Source organism: Thalassophryne amazonica, chromosome 18 (genome assembly GCF_902500255.1).
Source record: "Thalassophryne amazonica chromosome 18, fThaAma1.1, whole genome shotgun sequence".
Taxonomy (NCBI): Eukaryota; Metazoa; Chordata; class Actinopteri; order Batrachoidiformes; family Batrachoididae; genus Thalassophryne; species Thalassophryne amazonica.
The window spans coordinates 67,587,659-67,604,025 of NC_047120.1; the positions used below are offsets into that span (position 1 = coordinate 67,587,659).

Consider the following 16,367-nt stretch of genomic DNA (forward strand, 5'->3'; position numbering starts at 1 on the left):
GGGATTTACATACAAAAAAACTAAATGAAAGCCATCATTAACACCTAAACAGAAAAAACAAGGTTACAATGAGCTAAGGAAAAGCAATCGTGGACTGTGGATGACTGGATGAAAGTCATATTCAGTGATGAATCTCGAATCTGCATTGGGCAAGGTGATGATGCTGGAACTTTTGTTTGGTGCCGTTCCAGTGAGATTTATAAAGATGACTGCCTGAAGAGAACATGTAAATTTCCACAGTTATTGATGATATGGGGCTGCATGTCAGGTAAAGGCACTGGGGAGATGGCTGTCATTACATCATCAATAAATGCACAAGTTTACGTTGATATTTTGGACATTTTTCTTATCCCATCAATTGAAAGGATGTTTGGGGATGATGAAATCATTTCTCAAGATGATAATGCATCTTGCCATAGAGCAAAAACTGTGAAAACATTCCTTGCAAAAAGACACATATGGTCAATGTCATGACCTGCAAATAGTCAGGATCTTAATCCAATTGAAAATCTTTGGTGGAAGTTGAAGAAAATGCTCCATGACAAGGCTCCGACCTGCACAGCTGATCTGGCAACAGCAATCAGAGAAAGTTGGAGCCAGATTGATGAAGAGTACTGTTTGTCACTCATTAAGTCCATGCCTCAGAGACTGCAAGCTGTTATAAAAGCCAGAGGTGGTGCAACAAAATACTAGTGATGTGTTGGAGCGTTCTTCTGTTTTTCATGATTCCATAATTTTTTCCTCAGAATTGAGTGAGTCCATATTTTTTTTCCCTGTGCTTGGTCTAAAAAGGAACCGTTACTAACTGCCACAATTTTTTTCCCTGATTTCTTATAGTGTTTCTTAAAGCCAGAAAGTTGCCATTTGAAATGACTTTAGTTTTGTGTCATGTCTGTGATCTGCTTTTTTTCTACAAAATTAAACAACTGAATGAACATCCTCCGAGGCCGGTGATTCCATAATTTTTGCCAGGGGTTGTACTAGTTTTATGCTGTTGCTACTTTTAGTTTCTGCGTTTTTATTTCTGTTCTTAAATTCCTGTAAAGCACTTCGTGATTTTATTTTGAAAGGTTCTATACAAATAAACTTGATTTACTTACTTACTATCATTTGAATCGTCGTAGAACCATTCTGAACCTTTTTACCTATTTAAGTATTTGACTAAAGAACCACAAACATGTTGACATCTGTAATCTGTGTCTTGACAGTAATCTGTGATCAAACACTGCTTGTGTACAGATTATTGAGGACCTACAGAGGTAAAAGTGCACCCCATCGTGCCTCAGTGATGGACAGAATCCAAGTGTGGTCACGGCACTCGACTTAACAACAAGCAAAGTAGCAAACCTCACAGCACAGCCGACGCCACAAGTTCAGAATGGTAACCATGGTGATCCAGTATCAATGTGGAAGAGCGGCACGTGAATAAGAACACCGTAAGCACAATAGAACTGCTGTTAGAAGCCTCTCAACACAATCAGCAGGCTGAGGAGAAGGAACGCCGTTTAAAAGCAGAAGGTAATAGATACAGGATATGGGACAACCGCAGTGACTTACTCCATATAAATCACTCTAATGTGGCTCATTATCATAAAGGAGAACACCACTTGTGGAACCTTATCCAATGTGTGCCTGTGCATTATTCAGATAAAAATCAAGGTTAATTCAAAAAACACCCATTACAGCAAAGCAGAGCCCGTCCTTCCTGATAGCGTGACCACTGACAGTCTGACACACACACCATGAACAAAATATCAACCACAGATTACACTGGAACACACACACAAACTGTGTATTTGTGTGATACTTTATGGTTCTTCTAACATCCAAAGCCACCAGAAAAAATTTCAACGTGGGAACAAACAGGATCTTTCTAAAAAGCCTCGGGAAATTAAATGCATCTTGCTGCAAGTCAACTGGAAATGCTTTTTTTGTTGTTGTTTTAAAGAGGACAAATAAGTATAACTCCCTGTATCAATACAGCATTTTTTTCCTGGCAGACAAGTGCCCAGAGGGTGCCAAAAAACTGCTTCATCCCAGCGCCTTATCTCAGCGCTTTCTTAAAAACAAAATGTGCTCTTCATAGGATTTGTTTCTATAACAACAATAAACAGCTAAAGACTAATAATGTACACCTATAAAAATTTAGTCCTGGTCGATAAGCATTAGCCTCATCACAAGCATCAGCACAAAGGCAACGCAGCTGATGCGTCTCATTGTCCTTGTGGCACTGGATTAGCGAGAGATGGGGAAACGCCCAGAGCTGCTGATCCCATCTTTGTGACCTGAACACCGTCATACTGTTGATCCCTCTGAGGACTCGATCTTATCAACAAGAAGGAATCCCAAACCTCCGAACACAGTAGTTATATTCCACTGCATCCACTGCATGCTATTAATAAATTAGCCAGGTGCACAAATATTTGGACAGTGCCATTTTTATTGACAAATTTTGCCTCTGTACGCTACCAGAATGGAGTTGTGCAATGGAAATGTAGATATTGCTCAAGTTGACTGTGATTCTAATCCAATTACAGTTTTCCGCAAATCTGACTGATTAATCGTGTGAGATTTCAGACCATAAACTATCGCATGGACGGTGGCAAAATATTCAACCGTTTTACATTTGATGTATTACTCCGCACCCTGACCGCGCTCACTGCTACGCAGATGTCAGTAATGGCAGTATCAGCTGAGGGCAACAGAAAGCGGCGTAGCGACGACGATGCAGAAATGGATTCATTTAAGCTACCATATGAAAGTACTGATGTGGATTTGGCTCACAGAATTTCCAGTTTGGCACAAAGACGCTGTTGCTCCAGTGAGCTTTGACGAGCCGACCAGACCCTAACAGTTTTATCAAACTACATTATTATGCGGATTAAGTTACAAATGGTCGCAAATATCCATTTGACTGGCTCCGTTAAAACGTCACTGCTAAAACTCCTTATTGGCTCCGTTAACACGTTGCCGGTAAAACTCAATTTGCGACCGTAAATTCCAGCATTATCCATCCATCCATCCATCCATCCATTTTCTTCCGCTTTATCCAGAATCGGGTCGCGGGGGCAGCAGCTCAAGCAAAGCAGCCCAGACCTCCCGATCCACACACATCTCCCCCAGCTCCTCTGGGGGAACCCCAAGGCGTTCCCAAGCCAGCCGAGAGACGTAGTCCCTCCAGCGTGTCCTGGGTCTTCCCCGGGGCCTCCTCCCGATGGGACGTGCACAGAACACCTCTCCAGCGAGGCGTTCAGGGTCATCCGGAAAAGATGTCCGAGCCACCTCAACTGGCTCCTTTCGACGTGGAGGAGCAGCGGCTGGACTCCGAGCTCCTCCCAAGTGACAGAGCTCCTCACCCTATCTCTAAGGGAGCGCCCAGCCACCCTACGGAGGAAACTCATCTTGGCCGCTGGTACTCGCGATCTCGTTCTTTCGGTCATAAGCCAAATCTCATGACCACAGGTGAGGATCGGAACGCAGGTTGATTGGTAAATCAAGAGCTTCCAGCAATTCCAGCATTAATGTCCGTAAATCAGACACAACAGGCTTATTCCCTAATTGTGAGCTACTAGGTGTGGCTGAAATATGGTCCTAGTTGGCACGTGGATGTCCATATAAAGTGTCTTATCAGTGTCTTAAAAACAAAGATTAGAATTTCATAAACCAGTTTGTTGTTTAAAACCCTCAGAAGACTATGTACTCAACTGAGAGTCCAAATCAATGGTTCTGTATGTTTGTAGGCTTATAAGGGTTAACTGACAGTCACCAAAAGGGGGGCAGCCATATAGAAAACACCATTAATCAAGTTACATTATGGCCAAACGTCAACCTAACTTATAACTATATAATGAGATCACTGTCAAATACACAGGGGGAAAACAGAAAATTCAACAAATTTTAAATCAGTCTGTCATTATTGGCCCATTTAATTTGAAGACATACAAACTGATAGAATTTGTTTGAGCTGGAGGGGAGAGCCTCATTCAGTCACGGCATTTACAGGGAACATGGCTAGATTTTTTTTTCCTAAGAAGCGCCATAATCTGAACCAAAGCCTCTTGTCATACATCGCATGTCGCTTTCCTCTCCACATCAGCTGGTCTTTTCCCCAATAATAAGCCCCCAAAATGTCTGTCCCATTCTCTAAAAAGCACTGGCATGCCTGCAAGCAGCAGTTTCCGGTTTGTAGAAGACGGAGGAGAGATTTCCTCAGAGCGACTGCTTGCTGGACACAGTGTTCTGCCATCACACAATCACAGGAACCCAGAGGGCAGCAGCAGAGTGGGCCTTTGCACTTCAAACTTTTGCTGATGCAGACCGGCAAGTAGGCACAAACGTAATGGATAAAGCAGCGTGCGATTGCCCTAATCCAAGTGCTGAGAGATCATTCACTGAGAAGGTCGCGTCAACAAGACCACACAGTATTAACACCAACTGTGTGCATAAGTAGGTACTACACACAAACATGTCAAGGCCTGCATTTCACATTACATTCTCTGGACTAATTTACTGCTGGTACAGTAAAGTGAGGAAATTATGAGTATTCCATCTGCTGTGGAAACAGGGATGGGAAAGACATGCAGTTCTTCATGTGGGGGGGGGGGACCAGCAACATCATTTATTTATGTTAGTCTAACAATTCCTTCTGTTATATCAGAAAGTTAAAAAAAACATCGTTCAAAACATTACATCTACAGTGCATAAAGTTATCACTGCAAAATAGTCTGTTCTCTCCAACTCTGTTAATTTATGTATTTGGTCTGGTTGTGGCTTGTACACAATAGTCATGACAAAAAGTTGTTGTTGTCCATTCAGCTGCTCCCTTTCATCTGGGGTCACCACAGCGGATACAGCCAGATCGGCATTGGTATTTGGCACAAGTTTTCCGCCAGATGCTCTTCCTGACGCAACTCCAGTTTTACCCGGAGAAACACACACAGCCGCGGGTGTTCCAAAGAGGTCTCCCATCCAAGTACGAACCAGGTCCCACACTGCTTAGCTTCTGAGATCTGATGGGATCAGGCTGACACAGAGCAGATCAGCCGCAGTCATGACAAAAAGTTATGAGAGAAAAAAATGCAGTACAAACATTCCAATTAAATAGCTTCAGTTCTCGTGCATTAGATTTATAACTAGAGCCCGACCGATATATCGGCCGGCTGATATTGTCGGCCAATATAAGCCCTTTTCAAAGTACTCACTATCGGCCGAAATTTTGCCGACAGGACGCCGATAATTTCTCATAAACAGAACAGTTACTGGAATAATGTTTGTGTCAGCAATGTAAAATGTCCTTGCACCGTTTGTCCAGTAGATGGAGCACTGACTCCATTCAACTGAGAGCTGCTTACACCCCTGCTTAAATGTGTTCATCACCGGCCCCCATAGTTCGCCGTCACACTGCACTGATCGGCTGACAAAAGCATACAAGTAAGCATTTTATAAGGATATTGTTTGTAATAAATTTGTGATTACATTCACCCCACATTTCTCCCGTTTCAGTTCAACTCAGTTTGATTAACTCAGTTTATGTAGTAATGTGTCAAATGTGCTTCATTGCGTTGGTCACGCTTTTTATTAAGGCCACGTTGTGTAGACCTTATTTCTAGCATGAAAAACTTTCGTTTACTGCTAAGAGGTTGAAACACTAAGATTCACTGGTCGTCTGGAAGGGTTCTGGGAATTACTGCAGTTCGCCATTAACCCTCTGGGGCTGACACCGCCGTATACGACGGCTGGGACCAAGCTTTACTAAATTGTAAATAACTTTTGAATGATATGAGATAGAAACTTACTTTTTTTTTTTTTTTTTTTTGCTGAAAAGTTAACTCCGCGGACTTTTGATCCACCGTCGGCGATCTTGGTACTCCTCATAGAAGATGTGTGATGACGTGCGCAATGTCAGTGTCCAATCGGAATTGGTTCTCCGTCACATGGTTTTCCAAAATCCAATCATAGGGCAGATTTACCTCACGTGATATGGCAACGATCGTTTTCAGGAGTGATATCTTACTAGTTGGCCCGTTTGAATAGCCCCGTAACTGCTTCAATTGCATTTTTGCATTTTTTTGAACTTGAAAATTCTTCTGTTATAAAGTTAATTAATATGAGGACAAATCTTCAGCCTTTAGCTTGTACCTTTTTTGTTAAGGGCCCAAAAAATAACATTTTATTAATAAAAAATAAATAAATTAAAATATCGGCTGATTTATTGGCTATCAGCAAATCAGACGATTTATCGATTATCGGCATTTTTTCATCCAAATATCGTTATCGGCATCGGCCTCAAAAAATCCATATCGGTCGGGCTCTATTTATAACTAAGAATTTTAGTGGTGTAATCGATCCATGATCCACACACTGCCCCACCATGATTTAACACCCATATGAACCGCAGATTAATTACAACGTTTACATAAGTGTGATTGTGAGACATGGCGACTTGTTTTTAACAAGTCAAGCTTGCACTGAAACAAGCGTGAGCGTTGCGCTCCAAGCATGTGCACAGCTAAGCTGGCTGAAAGGCCACAACTTTGGAAAGTAACAAGCATTCCTGACTTTTTCCTCACTGTCTGCTCGGCAGGACCGCTGACCTGAACAAATTCTGATCAGTAGGTAGGATGAATGTATTTATCCCGAAAGGGTTCAAAATAAAAATAATTTGAAGTTAGAAACAGTTCAATTTTGCTCCATTTCTTTTTCTTTGTACTTTCATGATTTAGACAAAGGCTTCTTTTATTAAGTTTTATATTTTAAAATATTATGTAAAACGTTGTTTTCATTCAGGACCACAGGCTTCCTTATTTTCATTGCTCATTATGTTATTTTTAAATAAAAATGGAAAGCAAAGTAGTATTTGTCTTTTTTCCTGATCCACAAAAATGATCCAACCCGTGGCTTAAAAACCATATCCGATCTGAACCGTGGCTTTTGCAGTCTGTAACACCCCTCTTAAGAATAATTTTTCCATAGGAAAAATGGTTCTGAATAACCATTTTCCATACAAAAAATGGTTCTTAATATTTAATAATCATTTTGCATTAGCTGCCGTTGTGACCAATTCAGATTTTCCTCTAACTTGGGTCACAGGAAGTAACTACCACCAAACTAACAACACACCAATATATTGTGCAAAGTTCCTATCATTACCTCCAACAGAGATTACTGAAGGTCACAGAATGACCAAAAATCCAAAATTTGGTGTGGCTAAAATCTGGGTCAGCTTGTTGTTATGTCTCAAGGAACATTTTTGAATAATCAGTTATATAAGAGCAAATCTTTACAACGTACGAGGTCTGTTAGAAAAGTAGCCGACCTTTTTATTTTTTGCAAAAACCATATGGATTTGAATCACGTGTGATTGCATCAGCCAAGCTTGAACCTTCGTGCGCATGCGTGTTTTTTCACGCCTGTCAGTTGCGTCATTCGCCTGTGAGCAGGCTTTGTGTGAGCAGTGGTCACCCCCCCTCGTCGGATTTTTATTGCGAGTAAAATGTCTGAACGATTTGGAGCTTTGCTGCATCAAATTTTTCCAGAAACTGTGAGAGACCTCCAGGTGGACACCATTCGGAAAATTCAGATGGCTTTCAGTGACGATTTTATGGGGATCACACAGATTAAGGAGTGTTACAGCCGGTTTAAAGACCGCCCACCGCGGCTGAGAGCGCACCGCGCCTGAGTGGCGATCGACAGGCTGAAACGACCAGATCATTTCCAAAATGAAGGCTGTGTTGTTCCGGGACGTCGTCTGACTACCACAGAAATGGCAGGAGACGTGGACATCAGCACTTTTTCGGCACATTCCACTGTTACAGGAGTTTTTTCATGGAAAGAGGAGCGGAGGAATGCGCCACAGAGCCGCTCATGGCGCGGGACAAAAGCACCTCCGTGTTGGTCTCACAGGACGGCTTTCAGATGGCTTTCATTGGCTTTTCAGTTGTGTGAATATCCAAGAAATTGTGGATGAGCTGGACATGCCAGAACATGTCCTGTGAGGCTTCATCACGGCGTTGCTTTGCACCATGCGGCTCCGTCCCAATGCGCAAATTCCTCCGCACGTCTGTATCAATGTGCCGAAAAAGTGCTGGTAGTTAGACGACGTCCCGGATCAACGTTCGGCATTCAGTTTGGAAATGAATAGCACATTCCACTGTTACAGGAGTTTTTGTCATGGAAAGAGGACCGGAGGAATTCGCGCGTCGGGACGGAGCCACATGGCGCAAAGCAATGCCGTGATGAAGCCTCACAGGACATGTTCTGGCATGTCCAGCTCATCCACAATTTCTCGGATAGTCACACGACTGAAAAGCCACCGAAAGCCGTCTGAAAGCCGTCCTTTGAGACGGACACGGAGGTGCTTTTGTCCCGCGCCATTCGCGGCTCTGTGGCGCATTCCTCCACTCCTCTTTCCATGACAAAAACTCCTGTAACAGTGGAATGTGTGTGGTAGTCAGACGATGTCCCGGATCAACACAGCCTTCACTTTGGAAATGATCTGGTCGTTTCAGCCTGTCGATCGCCGCTCGGAGTGCGGCGCGCTCTCAGTCGCTGTGGGCGGTCTTTAAACTGGCTGTAACACTCCTTAATCTGTGTGATCCCCATAAAATTGTCCCTGAAAGCCATCTGAATTTTCCGAATGGTGTCCACCTGGAAGTCTCTCACAGTTTCTGGAAAAATTTGATGCAGCAAAGCTCCAAATTGTTCAGACATTTTACTCGCAATAAAAATCCGACGAGAGGGGTGGACCACTGCTCACACAAAGCCTGCTCACAGGTGAATGACGCAACCGACAGGCATGAAAAAAAACTCACGCATGCGCATGAAGGTTCAAGCTTGGCTGATGCAATCACACGTGATTCAAATCCATATGGTTTTTGCAAAAAATAAAAAGGTTGGATAGTTTTCTAATAGACCTCATAAGCATCCTGCAAGGGGCATTAAGGGTACTAAATATAGGTGGTGCTCACCAAATGAAAATCCAAAACAAAGTTATAATTCCCCGGGACCCCTCCCCCAAGCCCTCATTTCTTGCTGATAAAAAAAAAAAAAAATAAAAAATAAAAACCATGACATGATCCAAACCTTGGGTGCTGCAATCCATTAAAGCCCTAGAAGACTGGACTGTGTAAATTATTTTTGTTTGTTCCATTAAACCTCTGGGGTACACACTCAGTATGTACTAATAGTATGTACTCATTGGAGCACCCAGGGGCTATTCAAACGGGCCAACTAGTAACACATCACTCCTGAAAACAATCTTTGGCTTTTCACGTGAGGTAAATCTGCCCTACGATTGGATTTTGGAAAACCATGTGACGGTGAACCAATTCTGATTGGACACTCACATTGTGCACGTCATCACACAGCTTCTATGAGAAGTACAAAGATGGCCGATGGCTGGCTCAAAAGTCTGCGGAGTTAACTTTTCAGCAAAAAAAAAAAAAAAAAAAAAAAAAAAAAAAAGTACGTTTCTATCTCATATCATTAAAACGTTATTTATAATTTAGTAAAGCTTGGTCTTAGCCATCGTATATGGCGTCGACCCCAGAGGGTTAAAGGTGCTACAAATTATGTTTTCATCACCAGATGTTGCACTTGCACCAGAATTCAAGATGTAAACAAAGCTTCCACCCGCTGCGTCTCATCCTCCATCTCTCCCTCCTCTGTACTAAGCAAACCAATCATTAGTTGGAGTCTTAACAGGCCTAAGAATGCTACATGGGAAATGCAAGATGTATGTGGATTCTAGTCCAGCCACGTTCTTGGTCAAAGGCATTTTTAACATCTAAAGGTGATATTTCAATGTATTTCTGCAAAGACACTGACGTCTGCCATCTTCGGGGAAAACGTCAACAGCTATGTGAGGAGTAGAGGGCATTACTGTATCTTTATAAACAAACAAGGGGAGGAGCAATGGTTTCAAAGAACAGAAATGTCCTGCAGAAGCAGCTAGTCCGAGATAGCAAACAAGGGACAGAAAAGCTCAGAGCACAGAAAGAGTGTGGCTTTATTCTCTGCATCGGACACAACTATTTTTTTTTTTAAACACAGAAAATAGGCCTAGTTGGGTGCTACATTAATGTGTAAAATTCCATTTGTAACACTTCAAATCTTCAAAATACATCAAAAGGTGTGTAAATAATACATAGGATTACTCCACGTCAGCCAATTTGAAGACAACTTAATGGTTTTAGCACATCAGTGTACTTTAGCTTGTACCATCCTATAACAGGTGCTCTCATTGTCTACAGACACAAACGTATGTGAGAACCATCTATGTTTGATGAACATAAGCATCCTCTCACATCTCATCCTTCTGTCCACAAAGAGTCTGCGGCATCTAGCGGTTACCACAGACTAAGACTATTTTACATTATATCTTAATCAAAAGTGCCTCAATCACTCATTTGTGTCAATGAGGTGCAAACTGACACTCTCAATGAACAGACTAAGTTTGATCTGCATCTGATCCATATTGTGAGTTTTATTGGATATTTGATTTTAACATTGAGAACCCCTTTTGATCTATAGTTTGTATTATATTTTAGCTTATGAAAAGCCACTTTAACAAGACTGTGACCTTCAATTTTTTTCCCCAAGGTAAAAATTTGTGGAATTAGAAACTAGTGTTGGTGGAGGTTTGCGCTCTACAAGCACAGCGCTCTAGTTTTGGTTGTTGTTGGCGGGACAAAGTGCAGACATCCTGTGTTTCACACTGAGAAACGCACCTAGAGCAGACATCAAGGGACTTTTTTGTTTTTTGTGTTGGTGGAATTTATTTGAGAAGATGGATTACCTGAATGCTGGCATGAATAAACAGAGTGCTGTGACGAGGGCTTCTTTAAAAATGCTGCATTTCTTCAGTAATATCCACGATAAGGAATTCAAGTATTTCCCAGGCGTCATCTTCCAAAACAAGGACGACTTATCGTCAGGCTGTGAAGATGAATCTGACTGAAACAAGGTAACCGTGTCAGATAAACACTTTATATTTACTCAGTGTGTGAATGGTTTTAATATTTGCAACGGTCAGAACTGTATGAATGGTCACAGGAGGACTGTGCCCGGTGGCTGAGACTAACACAGCACAGTATCTTCTAAAAATACACAAACACATGGCTTTGCTTTAAATACGCATTAAGTCTATTTCAGGTGATCAGAGGAGACTCTCTCTTAAAAGGCTTTATTTTACTCAGTGTCCTGTTTTGGAAAGTTCTAGCTTCTGCTGCCTGCTACAGAATGCTGTACTGTCTTCTTCTGCATTTTTTGTGTGTGTGTGTGTGTCAGTGCCACACACAGGTCTGGCATATACAGTGTCCCACAGCTAACATGGAACACTATTAACCAGTTCGGGAATTATATATTTTTTGTTTTAACCATTTCAGGAAAGTCAGTTTTGGGGTGGACCCCAAAACGAGAAACATTAAAATATCATTTCTGTTCGGAACTAACCAGTTGGGAAAAAAGTCTGGTTGAAAGCCCTGGTTAGGATTAGGATACCACAACATGGGGAAGCAAGTAAAAGCAGTTGGAAATAGATCATAATGCTTCAACAGCAAAGAGAGATGTGACTGCGTGGTAAAAAATATGAGGGGCACAGATTATAGCAGAAATAAACCCCACATCAGCATTATCCTAGCTGTAAGCCATTTAAGAAAAAGTGATTTGCAAAGTTGCTAGATAGCTGAACTGTCACCTTAGAGCATCGTTCCAATTCCAGAAGCATGCAGTGCTCAATGTCATAATCACAAAAACATTAAATATAATTCTCTCTTTTAAAAAAAAATCTCCCAACTATGACCACCATTTCTGGAAGTACTTCATGTGCCAGAACAAAACTCTAAACTAGCATCACCGACTGAATGGTCCCCCCTAAAATAAATAAATAAATAATAATCAGTCCGCCCTGCCTTTGCTGCACATGCGTCATTTCTGTGCGTCAGCCGCAGTTCACCGATTATCACCTTGTTTCTGCTTAAAACTGCACTCCAGTCATCATCCATCTCAGCAATAGATATCTGAAGCTTTTGTACAACAATCATTTCCACATAAATTCAGCATTATTTCATAATAAAAGATGAAGTGATCAGAGCACAGCAGCCAGATGAGCAGCTGCTGCGTTCAGTGTGCCTTCATCATTTCAAGCGTCAGTAGCAATTCACGGATTATCGCCTCATTTCTGCTAAAAATTGACTTTAGAATGATTTAAGAGGTTTTACCTCGTCATCTGGTGGTTAATAATCACATCATTCCCCATACCCTGACCTCTAGTAATACTGTGAGAAATCTTGGAATCATTTTTGATCAGGATATGTCATTCAATGCGCATATTAAACAAATATGTAGGACTGCTTTTTTGCATTTGCGCAATATCTCTAAAATTAGAAAGGTCTTGTCTCAGAGTGATGCTGAAAAACTAATTCATGCATTTATTTCCTCTAGGCTGGACTATTGTAATTCATTATTATCATGTTGTCTTAAAAGTTCCCTGAAAAGCCTTCAGTTAATTCAAAATGCTGCAGCTAGAGTACTGACGGGGACTAGAAGGAGAGAGCATATCTCACCCATATTGGCCTCTCTTCATTGGCTTCCTGTTAATTCTAGAATAGAATTTAAAATTCTTCTTCTTACTTATAAGGTTTTGAATAATCAGGTCCCATCTTATCTTAGGGACCTCATAGTACCATATCACCCCAACAGAGCGCTTCGCTCTCAGACTGCAGGCTTACTTGTAGTTCCTAGGGTTTGTAAGAGTAGAATGGGAGGCAGAGCCTTCAGCTTTCAGGCTCCTCTCCTGTGGAACCAGCTCCCAATTCAGATCAGGAAGACAGACACCCTCTCTACTTTTAAGATTATGCTTAAAACTTTCCTTTTTGCTAAAGCTTATAGTTAGGGCTGGATCAGGTGACCCTGAACCAACCCTTAGTTATGCTGCTATAGACTTAGACTGCTGGGGGGTTCCCATGATGCACTGAGTGTTTCTTTCTCTTTTTGCTCTGTATGCACCACTCTGCATTTAATCATTAGTGATTGATCTCTGCTCCCCTCCACAGCATGTCTTTTTCCTGGTTCTCTCCCTCAGCCCCAACCAGTCCCAGCAGAAGACTGCCCCTCCCTGAGCCTGGTTCTGCTGGAGGTTTCTTCCTGTTAAAAGGGAGTTTTTCCTTCCCACTGTCGCCAAGTGCTTGCTCACAGGGGGTCGTTTTGACCGTTGGGGTTTTTACGTAATTATTGTATGGCCTTGCCTTACAATATAAAGCGCCTTGGGGCAACTGTTTGTTGTGATTTGGCGCTATATAAATAAAATTGATTGATTGATTGATTGATTGCTTTGGGTGTAGAGAGTCAGATGAGCTGCTATGGTCCCAAATGACGCATGCCCAGTGAAGGCAGGGCGGACCAATTTTTAAGGGGGAACCGTTCGGTCTGTGACGCCGGTGTCAAGTTTGTAAAATCATTTATGTTCAACTGTTTAGGATTGAGGCAGCATGGTGGTTTAGTGGTCAGCACTGCTGCCACACAGCGAGAAGGTCCTGGGTTCACGTCAGACCTGGTCCTTTCTGTGTGAAGTCACAAAATTCTCCCCATGTTTGTGTGGATTCCCTCTGGGTGCTCCGGCTTCATTCCACATCCAGAGACCTAGGCAGGCTAGGTGAAACTTGAGCGCAACAATAAGCCACCAGTCCCCGCCCCTAAATTGGAATAAGCAGCTATAGAAAATGTTGTCAGAGAAACAGATCCCACATTCAGGCAGGCAGACAGCCACCCCCCCCACCCACCCACAAAAAAAACCCACTAAAACCACTGGGATGAGGTGTTTCCGGGTGCTGACTCAGTGCTTTTCCAATGGAATGAGTAAATATATTTAAAAACAGTATATGAACACAGAGCCTGAGAGGTGGCACTTTGGCAGGGGCTACTGACACCTTCTAGCTACGCCCCTGAATCCAGTCATTGTTTGCTGAAAACATCTGATGATGTTCTGATGTTTCCGGGCTTAAAGAAAAGCATTTAATGATTTTAATAAGACTGAGCTTTAACCATGTTGGTTCTGTTCTGGCAGAATTTAGTAGACATAATTTAATCATCTGTGTAAATGACAGAACGAAAAAGCTCGAAAACGACAGAGAAAATGTTTGAAGTTTAGTGAAAAAGATGATTTAAACTCTTACCTGCCAACTGTTTGATTAGCGAGCTGTTTCATCCGGTTGAATTGCTTCTTCATTTTCCCCCTCAGCCTTAAAGGCCAAGTATCCTCAAGTCACCCTTCAAATATCTGATTTATGTTTGAGTTCAGAAGGCCTGTAAAGGTTCGGACGGAGCCATGGAGCCCAAAGACAATTAAAAATAGTTCGCAGCGGGGCTAGCCGCTAAGCTAGCCTTTCCCAAGTGGAAATTTCACCACAAACTTTCCTTCGGGGGCGACGACATGATCCACCAGTCTGCTCACGGGTGAATTTCCACACATTAACGTCCCAAAGTTAAGCTCTGCGTTCACTTTCACTGGTTCCAGCGGCTTTTCATGGCTCGCCTTTTTTGTTGTTAGCCGTCCAGCTAACGTTCCAGGAGGAAATCCGACAGGCAGCCGAGCGAGCAGCGGCGCGAGCTCACCTCTGCCGCTGGAAGCGCGCGCACATAACGGGAGGAAGGAGCGCGCAGCCCGGCATCATCCGGCAGCACCGCCTCCCGCTCAAAGTATGGAATCACATCACTGCTGGAAAACACAGATCGGCATCATCCGGCAGCACCGCCTCCCGCTCAAAGTATGGAATCACATCACTGCTGGAAAACACAGATCGGCATCATCCGGCAGCACCGCCTCCCGCTCAAAGTATGGAATCACATCACTGCTGGAAAACACAGATCGGCGTCATCCGGCAGCACCGCCTCCCGCTCAAAGTATGGAATCACATCACTGCTGGAAAACACAGATCGGCGTCATCCGGCAGCACCGCCTCCCGCTCAAAGTATGGAATCACATCACTGCTGGAAAACACAGATCGGCGTCATCCGGCAGCACCGCCTCCCGCTCAAAGTATGGAATCACATCACTGCTGGAAAACACCGATCGGCGTCATCCGGCAGCACAGCCTCACACTCAAAGTATGGAATCACATCACTGCTGGAAAACACAGATCGGCGTCATCCGGCAGCACCGCCTCCCGCTCAAAGTATGGAATCACATCACTGCTGGAAAACACCGATCGGCGTCATCCGGCAGCACAGCCTCACGCTCAAAGTATGGAATCACATCACTGCTGGAAAACACAGATCGGCGTCATCCGGCAGCACAGCCTCACGCTCAAAGTATGGAATCACATCACTGCTGGAAAACACAGATCGGCGTCATCCGGCAGCACCGCCTCCCGCTCAAAGTATGGAATCACATCACTGCTGGAAAACACAGATCGGCGTCATCCGGCAGCACCGCCTCCCGCTCAAAGTATGGAATCACATCACTGCTGGAAAACACAGATCGGCATCATCCGGCAGCACCGCCTCCCGCTCAAAGTATGGAATCACATCACTGCTGGAAAACACAGATCGGCATCATCCGGCAGCACCGCCTCCCGCTCAAAGTATGGAATCACATCACTGCTGGAAAACACAGATCGGCGTCATCCGGCAGCACCGCCTCCCGCTCAAAGTATGGAATCACATCACTGCTGGAAAACACCGATCGGCGTCATCCGGCAGCACAGCCTCACACTCAAAGTATGGAATCACATCACTGCTGGAAAACACTGATCGGCGTCATCCGGCAGCACAGCCTCACGCTCAAAGTATGGAATCACATCACTGCTGGAAAACACAGATCGGCGTCATCCGGCAGCACCGCCTCCCGCTCAAAGTATGGAATCACATCACTGCTGGAAAACACCGATCGGTGTCATCCGGCAGCACCGCCTCCCGCTCAAAGTATGGAATCACATCACTGCTGGAAAACACCGATCGGTGTCATCCGGCAGCACAGCCTCACACTCAAAGTATGGAATCACATCACTGCTGGAAAACACTGATCGGCGTCATCCGGCAGCACAGCCTCACGCTCAAAGTATGCAATCATATCACTGCTGAAAAACACCGATCGGCGTCATCTGGCAGCACCGCCTCACGCTCAAAGTATGGAATCACATCCGTGCTGGAAAACACTGACCGGCGTCATCCGGCAGCACAGCCTCACGCTCAAAGTATGGAATCACATCACTGCTGGAAAACACAGATCGCTGTCATCCGGCAGCACCGCCTCACGCTCAAAGTACGGAATCACATCACTGCTGAAAAACACCGATCGGCGTCATCTGGCAGCACCGCCTCACGCTCAAAGTACGGAATCACATCACTGCTGAAAAACACAGATCGGCGTC

General features: G+C 43.7%; 1 protein-coding gene across 3 annotated transcripts in view; it reads right to left on the minus strand.

Moving 5' to 3' along the window:
• Window positions 1-14,787, minus strand: part of arhgap17a (Rho GTPase activating protein 17a) — a 55,299-nt gene extending 40,512 nt beyond the window's left edge. For 2 of the 3 annotated variants that reach the window (XM_034193618.1, XM_034193617.1), the window contains exon 1: window positions 14,172-14,787. In XM_034193618.1, coding sequence (XP_034049509.1) covers window positions 14,172-14,224 — 53 coding nt within the window. In that variant the 5' untranslated portion in view covers window positions 14,225-14,787. The remainder of the gene's footprint in view (window positions 1-14,171) is intronic. The other variant, XM_034193619.1, reaches the window with a different exon arrangement.
• Between the last annotated feature and the right edge of the window lie 1,580 nt (window positions 14,788-16,367).